The following is a 15,342-nucleotide window of genomic DNA, read 5'->3' as shown; positions in this document are numbered from 1 at the left end:
TTTGATCATGTCACTGGAACTAATGCCCTTTGTACTGAGCAAAGTACATCTTAAATTACCACAAGTGGTCAGGAACTCAGTTTTATGTCACTTCTGAAAGGCAGCACTTCAGTGTCACCACACCCCTTTACTTTGGAAACTGACTGAGTGTTAATTCAAAAGGAAGACTGTTACCTACCTGGGTCTGATTAAACCAGGACATCAACCTAGTATTTTTTCCTGGTAACTCCTCTCTTATGCTCCAGAAACTGAAGTTTTGTTTAGAAGTTTTTAAAAATTAAGTCTCTAGACCTTATGCCTGTGAAGGTAATCTTCAAAATGAGAACCCAATATCAACAAAGAGGTGCCTGAGTCTGCAGACAACCTAAAATGGTAACTAAGAGGTGTGAACTGCTCTCATTCATCTCATTTTGGTATTGAGTCTGAAGTTTCATGATGACAGTTTAATGTTAATGTTATTAACTGTTTCACTACTGATCAAATCATACAAGAAAAAAGAAGGGAAATTACATAATGAAATCTGCATACATTCTATTGTGATTGGCATCTCATTTTAGTGTTACAAGTGATTGGAGCTTGGACTGGCGGTAAAGCTTGGGAGAGTATCACCACTCTTTTTCCCCAATCTGAACCTGCACCTACTAAATCAACCCCCCTTTCTGGTGAGTTTTCCTTGAATGTCTCCCATCCAAGGCCCTGATCCAGTAAAGTATGTAAGCCTATTAGCAATCCCAGAACTAATGCTATTATGTATACTTGCATGTGTTCATATGCACATACACTGCTGTGTCCTTGACATGAGCCCAAGGAATACCAAAAAGTATAGTAAGTTAAAAATTCTGAGGGGAGAAGTGCACTTCAGCACTTTTGGTGAAGGCTGAAGTGCAAGGCCTGAAAGTTTCGTTTCTCCTTTCCCACAAATAAAGAACATCTTACACAGAAGGAGGTGTTGGGAGATTATACTGCTGGTCCTTCACCCCTGTCAGCCAGTAGGTAATCTCAGTTCCTTTGCCCTAATATGTCAGAGAAGAGAGAAGCACAATTTAGGGATTAGATAGGCACAATATATGATTTATATGCTTTATGTTGCACTGTATTATATGATTGTTCTCTTATGTTTGCTTACTATATTTAACAGGCACCCACAGCATAGGATGGGCACCTATCATATTTTATAAACGGAAACAAATAAATGTAACAAAGCAAAGGTGAGCAAATTAATAGGCCTCTCCCACTATACCCATTCACCACTGCCTCCTCTCCAAATTTTTATTACCAATGATATATTTCACCTACAGTACTTCCCAGACATCTGTGTTGCCTTTACTTATGTCTCAGATGCTTTTTCAATGGCTATATTAACTCTAGAGGGGTGTCTCCATCACCCTGTGGCTGTATTACCAACAGATACGTCTCTCTTGCTCTCCTGCTCTGTATCCCTGGTGTAGCCTCTCTCCACTATGCCCTGTGCAATTTTGGCATATATATTACAATTTTTTCTTTTTGATCGGAGTTCTGCCTGCACAGATTCTTCTCCCCATACAGCAATCAGATCCAGTGTCTCCAGTTCGCTCCATGCTGGAGCTCGTTTGCTTTTCTGGGACTGCATAGTCACCTGTGCTGCTGAGCTCGCCATGCTGAACAAACAGGAAATGAAATTCAAAAGTTCCTGGGGCTTTTCCTGTGTACCTGGCTAGTGCATCAGAGTCAAAAGTGCTGTCCAGAGTGGTCGCATTGGAGCACTCTGGGATAGCTCCCAGAGGCCAATTCCATCAAATTGCACAACGCTGCACCTGCACTACCCCAGATTTGACCCAGCAAGATTGATTTTAGCACTACTCCCCTCATCGGGGAGGAGTACAGCAGTCGATTTTAAGAGCCCTTTAGGTCGATGGAATGGGGTTGGTTGTGTAGCCACATTGCTTATAAAATCAACCTAACGCAGCTAAATTCGACCTAACCTCATCTGTAGACCAGGGCCAAGATAGGTGAACATCTCAGGTGTGTGATACCTTTAGATAAATTTCATTCCTGTGTGTTTGTAGGCATGGTCTATGTTACCTTCAAGTAAGTCTTTCCTCTCACTTTATACTGGAAATGGCAGTCTGTCCTCTTCAGGATGGCGATAGTAGACGCACTTACATGAATCCGTAAAGCTAAAAATAAACAAATAAGCAACGAATGTTTGATTCAGAAACAACGCATGAACATGTTCGTTTTCTGTGAAAACCTGTGCTATGGCAGAGGTGTATCTAATTGTCATTGATGTCCTCGGACTAATTCTGTGCGCAAATGACATTAATGCTACCCATATATTGTTGAACCCAAAAATAACTCCTCCGTCACATAACATTATATACAAAGAAAGACGTAAACCACTAAATAATTATAGCTAGACCAACCAATGCCTCAGGATAGAAGTGATAACAGTATCTGCGGGGTAGGGGGACAGGGTAAATATCAAGAAGGGGAAGGAATGGGAAGAAACTGAGCAAAGGGAAGAAAATTTAGGCTGGCTCTCAGGAAACATTTCTAGTTGCAAAACTATTAGATTGTGGGATATTTATTTATTTATATTTATATAATAAAGATGCCTATCCAAGTCACCAGGTGGCCGAACATAATCAATTAAATTAAATCTCAGCAGCATTAAAATCACCAGTTCCACAGGAACTGAGCCAGCCAGGCACCTACCCCTTTCATCAACTAGGAAGCAAAAGAACTAGGAATAGGCCTGTATTTTCCAGGGTGGAGTGGAGGAATGAAAAATTTGATCTTCTATCTTTAAACATCTATGCTTTGATGATAAAGTTGTTCTTGGCTGGAGAAGGAACTCTAGATTTGAACGCACAACTAGCCTAGTGTCAGATTACACAGAGAGGTGAGGTTCAATTCTTACGTAAACCTGTGGATTCCATCCTTGAAGCTGTGTTAACCGTGTCTCCAAATAAACAGTAACGAGGCATCTTAATCCCAACCACACCAGCAGCACATGGACCTGAAAGCAGAGGACAGGGCAAGGAAAGAGGAAGACAGAGAGGCTGTTATTCCATGGGGATTCAGAGAAGCCCTTGAGGTCTCAGACATGGCTGAAAGAAATTGAAACTTAGGAATTAGCGTGATGCCATCATAACTATGGGAGTTATCTGTTAGTGTCCTGGAGTGGGTGAGTGGTCTCATCTCGAAGATGGCACTTCTACCAGCAGAGCAGGGGCACTGGGGTCAGCACTGATTGAAAGCACTATCTACATCACCTTGTACAGTGTCTGGAGGTCTCACATCCAACTGTAGACCAGGCCTGTCTCTGTTCAGCTTGTAAAATATATTAAATATATTAAAAGACTATTCATACTATTTGAATATATTTCTGAACAGACAAAAATGCAGAAGTATTAGCATAATTCCTAAGTGTCAGCTCTGGAAGCAGGGGATGGAAAGAATTAACTTAATTATGGAAAAGTTTCTGTTGGTGTCTTTAGGGCCTTCCCGAATAACTGAATTGTTATATTCCTTCTCTTGTGATGGACATAAACAACAGAGTACTGAAACAAGCAAAAATAAAAAGAACGTTTCCCCCAAGTACTTGGCTTCTTTGGATTATCCACAATGCCATTCTAATAAAGTAAATCAAAAACTGATTCTCAAGTGGGCCTGGTGAGAACATTTGCCTCAAAAGCATTTAATGTAAGTCTGCTTTTCAGTGGGGGAGGAAAGGTCTCTAAGGACTCAGGTGGGTATAATGTCACCAACTCAATCTCATAAAAAGAAAAGGAGTACTTGTGGCACGTTAGAGACTAACAAATTTATTTGAACATAGGTGCCACAAGTACTCCTTTTCTTTTTGCAAATACAGACTAACACAGCTGCTACTCTGAAATAAATCTCATAAGGAACTACAGAGGTTGATTTGCTCAGCTACCAACCTCACAGAGATGGAGTTGTTAAATGGAATGGGAGCAAGCCAATGGTCTATTTAAGTCCACCGCCTTTCCTCTAACAACTGTCTTTTATACCTGACGCTTTTGAGGAAGGCAACTGACAGTGCTTCTGGCCAGTTGTGTCATGCTATACCACAGTCTTCACAGAGAATCAATTTATGAACAATGAGGCATGAGCACTTTTAACCATTGTTTACTTTTTGATCTAGATAGAATAGCTATGTCATTCATATTTACATGCCATGACCCCATACCAGAGTGAATCCCTATGCGAATCCAAACAGGCAGGCCAGGAAGATGTCGTAATTCAAAGGATCCCATGAAACTAAGGATATCCAGTGCCATCATAGAGATGTCCACTGCGTGGCGGTTGCCATTTCTCTTTGGTAAGCCACTCACCACCATGTACGCATCACCAATGGTCTCCACCTGTGGAAACACGATTAACAGTTACCATTCCTGTTTACTAGAAGATGCATATAAATTGCAGATGGAAATGGCCTGTTAGAGTCATCTTGTTGATCTCTTCTTTGGCAGTGCAGGGTTGCCAAATTCCTTCCAATTAGATGACATCTTTCTGGTAGTGAAGTGCTTAGTACACAGCATTCTAGGTAATGAACCTGTGACCACTTGGTATCAAAAACCATTTACAGAGAGCTATGTGAAGCACATTAGAGAGACATAATCTTGGCCTATACTTCTCTCATTTGTCTTTACTTTGTGTACTGGTTTTGAGCCTTTGTTACCACATTCTATTCCCAATTACTCTGACTGCGATGTTTTATGTATCCTGATTATTATTTAAGTGTAAGTGAGGCTCTGTTCACCTTGTAAACATCATGATGGTCGAGAATGTGGTCAAAGTTCTTATAGATGTCATTGAGCATGTCCACCACTTCCATGGGGGTGCTGTATTGGCATAGCGTGGTGAAGCCGACAATGTCGCTGAAATAGATGGTGACTGCTTCGAACAGCTCTGGCTCTACCCGCCCAGTTTCCTTCAAAGATTTTACCACTGGCCTGTGAAGAAAGGTGGAAGGGAAATGGAGATAAATATACCTTCTGCTTTAGAGGACAACTCAACCTTCTAGACCTGACGGCCGTAAGTGTTCCAGAAATAGAAGTAAACAAACCAATATTCTGGCAACGAGTTCAACGGGCACTTGGAAAGTCAGACACGCTAGCATTTCTGGCTACTAGAGCCTTCTAGATTATGAGCTCTTATTTAGATTGTAAACTCCTTGGGAAAGAGACTTTTCTTATATTTTTGTAAAACGCTATGCATCCCTACGCTTCCGTATACATAATAACTGAGAAAATCCAGAGACAAGACTGTATCAGGCAGGCAGTCTCCTCCGAAGACTTGCTTTCAAGTTTCTAGCGTGGAATTGTGCACACTAAAGCCAAGGAGACACAGGGCTTGTCTACACAGCCCCACAGTTTTGACTATGGGCCATAGTCGAATTGCAGCACACACTTGTGTGCTATGCTATAACTCCCCTGTGTGGCTGCTGTGGATGCAATCTAAAAGGTACCTAGTTTGTACTAATTTAGTCCTGTTTAAAGAGGACTATGTTAATGTGAAGTAGTTAGTTCACGCCCAGAGCATCCATATGGAGAAGTTACAGCAGAACACACTAGAGTGTGCTTCAATTCACACCCTCATCATGCAAACTGCAGGGCTGTGTGGACATAGCCATACTGCTTTCTGCTTAATTCCAATCTGTCTGGTGAGCATCTGACAGCTTTGGAAGTTGAATCCAGTTTTCAATTTCCTTTTGCACACATACACTTTCTCTGTACATCTTGTTCTTGACAAGACTGGGGGCGTTTGGCTTGGTGTCCTGGCCAAATTCCATGTTGGTTAATTACATTCTGCCTCCCTGAAGTCCCACTCCTGTTTCAGTTGTCAGTGGCAGTCTGTCATTCTTCACATCCTAGGGCTTTGGAAGTATATTAAGCTAAAGCACATAAAGACCATTTTAGTGCAAACAAGAGTGTCTACACGGGGAGCAAAATAGATAGTGTGCTTTAAATTCACACCCTAGTTTACTCTACACTAACTTCCCTATGTAAGACAAGACCTTAGCGTTGTTGTTTGCTGTTGAAACTACTGCTGTATGCCACCACAGAGGTGGCTGCATTTCTGCAGAAGGTGAATTGATTCTCATATATATCATTTGTAAGGCTTGTAAAAAAATTCAGGATCCTTGAGTATGAAAGAAGCTAAAGATATGTAAACATTACATTCAAAATTCACTGGTTAGGTCACCTAATTAACTGAAAAGTCATCTTAAAAATAGGTGTTAATTCATTTTGTGAAATGTTTGTACTCCCAAGGACCTCATTCCTTCCTCAAGCTAGTTTTTAAATCAGTCAGTCTGAATGTCCATCATCGTGTATAATGATTACATGAAGTCTGGGAATCCATGATGTTTCAAATTATCTTCAGACTGTTTAGCCCTCTGTTCGCACATGGCACCTACAGATCTCCCTCTAGCATCCTCCTGTAAATCTTTCAGATGTGACACCTAGATATACTGAGGAGGACTGGTTTAGCCAGTTCTAGGCAAACAACATCTTAAACATCATTAGCATTCAAATAGATCAGTCATTTTATTGGTCATGGTGAGACATGCATAAGATAGAAAGTGCTCATCTATTGCAAGACAAATGTAAATATTTCAGTTACAAATCTTAACTACAAGTGAATCAGAAAGGGCCTGCCATAATACTACCCTTTTCCACTCAACCACACTTTACAGAAAACAAACTGGGGTACGAATACACTATGGAGACTATACTGGCATAGTTAAATAGCCATAGCTATGCTGGCATAACCCTGTAGCGTAGACGCAGCCTCCACCAACTGAAGGGGATTTTCTGTTGGTGTAGGAATACCAGTTCCCTAAACAATGGTATTCTTCCATCAGCATAGCTGTGTCAACACTGAGGATTAGGTCATCACAGCTATGTATGTGTGTGTGTGGGGGGGGGGGGGGAGTGTTTGCTTTTTTCACACCCCTGACTGATGTAGCTATGTCAACCTAACTTTTAAGTAGACCAAGCTTGGATTTTTTTCTCCCATCTTTTAAATCATTAAATAGTATTTTAATTCTAGATCAGATCTGGGTTTTTTTGAGCATCTGCAGGTACTTCCTCATTAAGGCTCTGATTTAGCAAATAATTTTAATTTTAAGCACGTGCTTAAGTGATGTGCTGAATTGGAGCCTTAGACAGGGACTTCCTGGGCACTGGCAGGTCAGAGCAGTTCCTAGGTAGCTGACAAACTCTGTTGAAACTTTGAATCTCTGTCTGTGCAAACAATGTCACATTTTCCCTCTCTGCTATACATTTTCCCCAAAGATCTTGTATGGGGAATCAGAAAGAGTAGAGTGCAGAGGGAACTGGGAGCCCTGCAAATTTACCATCTGCTGAGCTGGGTAGATGAGGGAAATAGAACAGAGGAGAGGTGGAAGCAGCCTTTGATTCTCTGATTCAAAGAAATACAGGATGAGTGTTAGAGAATATCTGTAAATAAACTGCAAGTGAGAACTTTCAAAATGGTAGACGCCTTTTATGATAATAATTTTATGTTTCTCTAGAATCATTCATCTTGGAGGATCCCAAAGCACTTTACACATTGTGGGTATAAGGATTATTTCATCCACTACTGAAATACAATAATTTCTGGGATAGAATACGGCAACTCGTTAGTAGCACATAACAAAAACAATGCTTCCATTTTAGAAAGAACCAAGACTTTCTCCAAATGAAACTTCAGGCTGATTTTAGGTTAGCAGAATATAATTCTCCAAGTTGGAATTTGTTAGGACCACCAACACTGACCCCCACCCCCATTCATGTAAACAGTGACATTCAGTTATGTTTATGAATTTACTTTGATTTATAACTCTAATACGAACAGACACACATTTAAAGCTCCGAGTGTCCTCACAACAAATAAAAATCGCAATATCAAATACAAGCATAAATTACATTGCTCTCATTTTTTCCATCCACCTCATCTACAAATGGACCCTGTAGCATGTGATGGGGGATACCAGGCCTTCCCTGCCCCCATGCTGGAGGTATCACCACCCTGAAAAATTTGCCCAAAGGCAGAGTGTCGCCTGGGAAAGTGGGGCCATGAGCAGTGGTGAGCTGGAGCCGGTTCGCACCGGTTCGCTAGAACCGGTTGTTAAATTTAGAAGCCCTTTTAGAACCGGTTGTTCCGTGAGGGACAACCGGTTCTAAAAGGGCTTCTAAAAATTTAACCGGCCAAAAGTGGCACCTTAGGCACCGACTCCAGGGGTGCTCCAGGGCTGGAGCACCCAAGGGGAAAATTTGTGGGTGCCGCCGGCTTCCCGCAAATCAGCTGTTCGCGCGGGAAACCGGGGGGCTGAGAAGCAAGCCGTGGCTTCCCACTCAGGCCCAGGGAGGCGGAGGTGAGCTGGGCTGGGGGGCGCGAGGAGGGCCGCCCGCGCTGCAGCAGGTAACCTGGGGGGGGGGAGGCGCGCAGGGGAACCGCTCCCCACCCCAGCTCATCTCCGCCACCCTCAGCCTGAGTGGGAAGCCGCGGCCTGCTTCTCAGTCCTCCCCGGCTTCCTGCCGAACAGCTGATTCGCAGGAAGCCGGGGGGGGGGGGGGGGCGCGCGGAGAAGCAGAGCGGGGCGGTGCGTTCAGGGGAGGAGGCAGAGCGGAGGTGAGCTGGGGACGGGCGCAGGGTGGGGAGCTGCCGGTGGGTGCTCTGCACCCACCAAATTTTCCCCATGGGTGCTCCAGCCCCGGAGCACCCAGGGAGTCGGTGCCTAAGGCGCCACTTTTGATGTGATCAGTGTGGGGAGCGGCCGCTCTCCCTGCTCCCCCCATAGCTATGCTCTCCCACCCCTAGGAGCCAGAGGGACCTGCCAGATGCTTCCTGGGAGCTGCCCCAGGTAAGCACCACCGGGACTCCCCACCTCGCCCCCCGGCAGGTGCCTCTGGCTCTTAGGGGTGGGGTGGGCACCCACTACGGTAGCCCACAAGACCCTCCTGCCCGGTTCTGGGGGCAGTCAGGGGACAGGGGAGGATGGGGCAGGAGTCCTGGGGGGGGCATCAAGGAACGTGGGGGGGTTGGGTGGGGCAGGAGTCCCGGGGGGCGGGGGTGGGCAACGACCCCCTCGTGGGGTGAGGAGGGAACCTGTTAAGGATTTCGGCAGCTCATCACTGGCCATGAGTATAGAAGCCACTCAGGCTTTGGTACTGGCAGAACCAATAAAACTTGGTCCTTCAGCAGCTAGAAGAGCCCGGAGGAGGCAGGAGGCAATCAGCCTCACCTGTCTGCTTCTGCTAAGAGGGGGGGAAGCTGGGGCAGGAGAGCAGCTCCCCAGTGTTAACTCACAGCATCCACACCCAGGTCAGGGGCTCACAATTTGACTTCACCTTCAGTTTAAGCATGCAACAAACTCTTCATTTTTATTGAGAGTTTAAAAGTCCAGGTGGCCATTTTTTAGATTAATTTCAACTAACTGTGACTCGTCTAGCAAAGGGCATATGGCACAAGTTGCCTTGCTCCTGACAAGCTGTGACGTAGCTTCTCTGGAAAGCTAGCTAATCTGGCAGACCAGGTGAGAAGCATGATCCAGAGCAGATGAGGCTTCACAGAGAACGACCTGTTGACAGCCCCATTTCTTCTGTATCAAGGTCTTCTGTTGAACACAATTGCAGCAGTATAGTTTGGGGAGAGAGGTGGTCTCATGGGCAACCAAGTCCCAAACTATTTAGTACTTTATAGGTGAAACCCAACCCTTAACTCCACTTGGATACCAACAGGCAGTCAGCGCAGATCCCAGAGCACCAGCATCATAGGCTCTTAGTGTGACATTTCACTCAATAAGCAGGCAGCTGCATTCTGCATCAGCTTCAGTTTCCAAATGATCTCATCTCATTAAAGTAGTCTAGGCTAAAGGTGACAGAAGCATGAACAACAGTGGTGAGGTCTGCCTGCATCTGAAAGAAACTGTCTCATTCATCTCACCAGATACAAGACTCTTGGCTGTAGCTTCTATCAAAGCACCCTGGAGCAGTCGTCAGTCTAACAAAACACCCATATTACCAACATGTTCCATAAATGGCTATCCCTCCATCTGGGGATCTGATATAATCTTTGCAAGTTCTTTTGATACTTTCCCTCAACCCGCTAACATAACCTCAATCTTATGTCTATGATGCTTCAGCCAGCTAGCTCTCAGCTAGCTTTCCACAAACAAATCTTTCTTTGCCTCCTGCACAGCCATGGCATAAAACTGTAAAAGTTCTTAATGTCCCAGTTAGTCTAATTAGCACAAAACTTCCTCCTCAAGTGCTCTAGCAGTCACTCCCACTTGCCCCCCTCTTGCAAGTCATCTGTAAACCATGGCGTCTTAGGAGATGAAAAAACTGTAAGAAAGAGCATGTTGGGAATACTGTATTAATAGCTGTGGACAAAAAATCATTATAAAGTTCAACCAGGCCATGAATATTATAGTCTGAGGGCAAAACAGTATTTTCAATCAGAGCCCTGCAGAATCAAACCAAACCCATCACCTCAAGAGGAGAGGAGTGTCCTAATGTGCATTAACAGTCAGTAAAGGCTAAATGATAAAAACATGGGATCTTTAATCACCTTACAAGTTCAGGACCTCAGTTCTACAGCTCATTTGAAAGGTGATAATGCCAATCATAGGGAAAAAAAGAAAGAAAATGGGCCAAATTCTGCTTTTAGTCACTTGTTATAACTGACAGAATAATTTAGCCCATTTTGTCTGACCTGGATCTCCGGAGGCAAGCACTGTGAACTGTTACAATTTATTCTGTGGAGCAAGTATTATTCACGCCTTCATGCTCACTGTGATTGGAGCCTCCCACAATGATTCTGATGCATTACACACCAGTGGGCTTCACAGTCAATATTGAACGCTTCCTACTGCATGGAAACCCCTGCTGGTCAACACTCACCGTGGGAGCAGCATGAAGTTTAGCCTGTCCGCTCTGTCCCTTTCTGCCTTGTATAGCTCCGTCCTCTCCTCTACCAGGTGCTCTAGGTTCCGGGAATACAGCTGCAGACGCCGGATCAAGGTATCCATGTAGCTTTCATTGGTCTGACTATGGTAGTTACTGGGAACAGTGGTTGGGAAAAGGATGAAGAAAGCACATTGGCAGGACAAGGGCAAAAGTGAGCTACCAAAGATTATTTTAGTGTGTGGCTTCCTTGCAATTAGAATGGAAATTGCTCAAAGCTCATAATTTCACCTCTTAGCAAAGGGCTTAGTCTTAAGGCATAAAGGCCTGAGGCCCACCCAGGTCACCCTGTCTTGCTAATTTTCTGAGCCCCAGTGCTCCTGGCCCTCCTAATCTCCACAGTTTCAGGTCACTTAAAATAACCTGTTTCAGAGTAGCAGCCGTGTTAGTCTGTATTCGCAAAAAGAAAAGGAGTACTTGTGGCACCTTAGAGACTAACCAATTTATTTGAGCATAAGCTTTTGTGAGCTACAGCTCACATCCGATGAAGTGAGCTGTAGCTCACGAAAGCTTATGCTCAAATAAATTGGTTAGTCTCTAAGGTGCCACAAGTACTCCTTTTCTTTTTTTAAAATAATCTGAGACACAAATATTCAATGGGAGAGAGTACCGTGGAAAGAGAGAATCCTGAGAAGGAGCAAGAGGTGATAGGAGGCAGCAAATTAGACATGAGTTTGCAGTGGGAAAGAGCACCAAAAAAAGCCATGCAATTTTGTGCTGCCTTTGCAATGGCATCTTATCACCAAAAGGGGAAGTAAACAGGCTGTGGGTCACATTCACGCACTGAGATCTGCAGGTTTCCACTGGTGGGACCTGGACTGAAGACTCCCATCAGTGGACCATCTGCCAGAAGCAAAGATGATATAGCACAAGCCAATCATAATCTCTGCTTCACTGGAGGTCCTGAGCTAGCAGATGCAGCCCATGAAGTGGATGGGGCCAAGATGACTGGAAGATCCAATAATTCAGATTCTGATTTTAAAATCTGGCTGGATTTTAAAACTGCCTTTTCCCCCAAGCAAAACATTCATGTTAAGGTGGCAGTGGAACCAACTGCCCCCCCCCCCCCCCCCCGAAGGTAAGCCTCCCTCTAATGCAACTGCCGCTACAGTTGTAGGGCATGAATTATGTATTCCTCCATGCCCCTGGAGGCAAATCTAACTATTTTCCTGCACTTCTTTGGTGTGGCCTCATCTGGAATGTTGTGTTCAGTTACAGACACCACACTGTCAGAACAATAATGACAATCTAGAAGAAGTTCAGAGAAGAGCAATAAAAATATAGCAAGCGTCTGGTGGGACAGACTTATGGGGATAGGTTTAAAAGTTGTGAAATAGGCTCTGAAGGGAAGTGGCTGAAAACCCATTGCTTGGGACTTTTAAATAACTAGATTATAAAAGGTATGGCAGGGAAGTCATTTCACTCAAACCCTATAATTATCTTACTCTGGGTAACCTGATCTTTTCAATCACCTCACTTTGTGGTCACTTTGAATCCATTAATCTCACCAAAACAAGTCACCTAAACTTTCTAATCACCTCATCCCCAGAATGTCCAACTTCATTAAATTTCCTGAAACCTGGATATCTGACCCACTTTCGGACACTTGGGTAGTCCCTATTTACAAAATGTAATAATTTGGGCTCTGGGTGATCATCTCTCTCACGCACCCACACCTCCCATTTTGTCAAAGGATGAGGAAAGGCCCAGTCAGTGAGCCCTGTTTTTCCACTGATTGAATCATGTTGCCTCAGACTACACCTATAACTATCAGCTTCCAGGTAGCTGGGAGTTTGGAACACAGTGCTTACCTGAATATTTTAGCCAGAGTGCTCTCAATTTTCTTAAAGTCAGGTCTTTTCTCTGGATCTTCCTCCCAGCAACTTTTTATAAGCATAAACACCTGAGAATGTACAAACCAGTGGAAATTCAGGTGAGCAGTTACAAAGAATGGTAATAGAGTTAAACAGCATGACCAGGATCTGTTCACTAGTCAGTATGGAATTCCGCTCCCATCCCTCTTGGCCAGTAACTTATTAAAATGTGACCAGTTGTTATTAATCTGTGACGAGGGAATTCATTATAGGCACCTTACAGCAACGCTCTCTTCACATTAGCCACTGATCAGCAGACAGATGATAATGACATTCAGTAATGACTACCAACCTGAACAGAATTTGAATCAGTGGTCCATAAATGAAAGCCAAGTGAAAGGATCCAATCCCCCAACCTGGTACCAGACTGTAATTATTGACCTAGAAGTGAAAGCCTTAGTAATTCCATCCCCAATTCTCTGAGCTTGGGTTCTGGCTGGAACTGGTGGCTCAGAGATAAAAAGTCATGCTATTACCCGTCCCTTGAGATATCCACTCTAGTGTTTAATGATTATTGTGGTTTAATAATATCAACATTTTAAAAGACATGCTACTGTAATATAGAAATTAATACTGTAATACTGTTTGAAAGTGTTGTCAAAAGATAATAGTAGTCCTTTCCCAAATAGTTACATAGACCCCATAAATCACTCCATTTAAGAATATAGGATTTGCCACACTGGATCAGACGATACATTAATGAAGTCCAGTATCTGGGCTCTTGTCATGTGGAATCAGATGACTAATCACTTAGCCCAGTTATCCCACATACAGAATTGGCTAATAGTTGATGCTTCAGACAAGGTAAAACACCCTCCCCATGATGCATCTCGTCAAGATGAACAGACACTGTGCCATACTAAACATACATGTGTTCCTTAAAATGAAACAGGGGTCTTCTTTGTCCCATATGTCCCATCAAAAAATTAATGCAATTTTAAAAAAATAATTCTAAAAGTGGGGAAAATATCCTCTGATCTGTGTGCTTTTTTTTTCTTTTCCAGTGGATTGGCAAACGCCTCCCACTGGACACCATGTGAATTCAGAAAGAGCCACCCTTAACACATGTAGTTATTAGAAGTCACCAGGTGCAGAATAAGGAAATGCTGCGTTGTGGGCACTGGAGTGAGGAGGAAAGAAGTCCAGTGAATTACATTTCACTGCACTGATGTTAATTATGGGACATTTTTTCTTCCTGAAAGGCCACAGCATTGGAATGTATAGTGTGTATAGCCTTCATCCTCCCACACCAGCCATCTCTGGCCTGGCTAGAAGCATTTCCTCTTTTCCTTTAGAGTAGGCTTACTTCCAGCTCTCTTTCTCCTGCAGTCTCTAGGATCAGGTCTGGGCGGAAGGGTCTCACTCCTTTGCCACTCTCCACTCTGTAAAGTTTCTCTAATGAAAAAAAAAGGTGCAATATTTAAACAATAAAGAGGCAGTGCATCTACAAAAAGTTTTTTTCTCCTTCTGATAATAGCTCACCTTAATTGATCACTCTCATTATAGCGTGTATGGCAACACCCATTTTTTCATGTTCTCTGTGTGTATATATGTATCTTCCTACTGTATTTTCCAGTGCATGCATCCAATGAAGTGGGTTTTAGCCCATGAAAGCTTATGCTCAAATAAATTTGTTAGTCTCTAAGGTGCCACAAGTACTCCTCGTTCTTTTTGCTGATACAGACTAACACGGCTACCACTCTGAAACCTGAGTGAATTCAGTATGCCAAGGTAGTTTTATAAATAGAGATGGGCCCAAAGCAAAAGCATGGCTCTGGACACCCATGTTTTTTTTATCTGGATCTGAACTTTGGGGGGTTTCTAGTTATAAGGCTGAAGGCCAGAACAGAGTGTCTTGAAGCCACCTGAGAAATGAAAGGAATAGAAATGTATACATGCATGTATTGGGCATGATAGACATGGACACGACAACTTCCCAAGTGGGCAGTAGCCATATTAGTGCCTTTCTCAGGATGGGGTGTAGCCATAGTAAAAGGCAATGTGAGAAGCTCTTTAGGATATTATGGCTTGATTTTCAGAAGTGCAGAGCACAATCTCACAAAGGCAATTGGAGCTGCAGATGCTCAGACCCTTTAAAAATCAGAGCATTAATATATATGAATATAATTTTGAAACACACCATTTTGTTGCCTTATTTGTACCCATAAGCAGGAAGACACTGTCCCATCCTAGCAAAACTCTCTGACTCCTGAACACGTCAGAAGCCAGGTCATGTTTTCAAAACTCATTCATACTGTGCCATCAACAAACCATTAGTTTGCTTCCTAACTTGCAGTAATGAATGTTCTGCTAGTCCAACCATGTAAAGGGCTTCTGTAAGAGATATCACAAATGATTCTACACATTCAGCAGGCAAAATAATTTTTGCCTATTACTGGTCCTTCTATGTGTCTAGTTTCTATCTACCTACCTACCTACCTAAGGTATTTACAGCATGTCAATCATCATAGTATCTTGGTGCTTCATTT

The 15,342-nt window shown here is 43.4% G+C and overlaps 1 protein-coding gene across 1 annotated transcript in view; it reads right to left on the bottom strand.

Moving 5' to 3' along the window:
- Positions 1 to 15,342, bottom strand: part of GUCY2C (guanylate cyclase 2C) — a 63,485-nt gene that overhangs the window by 2,140 nt on the left and 46,003 nt on the right. The window contains exons 19-26 of the mRNA XM_007064088.4: positions 14,160 to 14,248; positions 12,791 to 12,882; positions 10,917 to 11,075; positions 4,766 to 4,958; positions 4,193 to 4,367; positions 2,900 to 2,998; positions 2,062 to 2,156; positions 937 to 1,013 (exon numbers count right to left, since the gene is read on the bottom strand). Coding sequence (XP_007064150.1) covers positions 937 to 1,013; positions 2,062 to 2,156; positions 2,900 to 2,998; positions 4,193 to 4,367; positions 4,766 to 4,958; positions 10,917 to 11,075; positions 12,791 to 12,882; positions 14,160 to 14,248 — 979 coding nt within the window. The remainder of the gene's footprint in view (positions 1 to 936; positions 1,014 to 2,061; positions 2,157 to 2,899; positions 2,999 to 4,192; positions 4,368 to 4,765; positions 4,959 to 10,916; positions 11,076 to 12,790; positions 12,883 to 14,159; positions 14,249 to 15,342) is intronic.

This window comes from Chelonia mydas, chromosome 1 (assembly GCF_015237465.2).
Source record: "Chelonia mydas isolate rCheMyd1 chromosome 1, rCheMyd1.pri.v2, whole genome shotgun sequence".
In the NCBI taxonomy this organism is placed as follows: Eukaryota; Metazoa; Chordata; order Testudines; family Cheloniidae; genus Chelonia; species Chelonia mydas.
The sequence above is the reverse complement of the archived record's forward strand: the minus strand, read 5'-3'. Positions and strand labels throughout refer to the sequence as shown.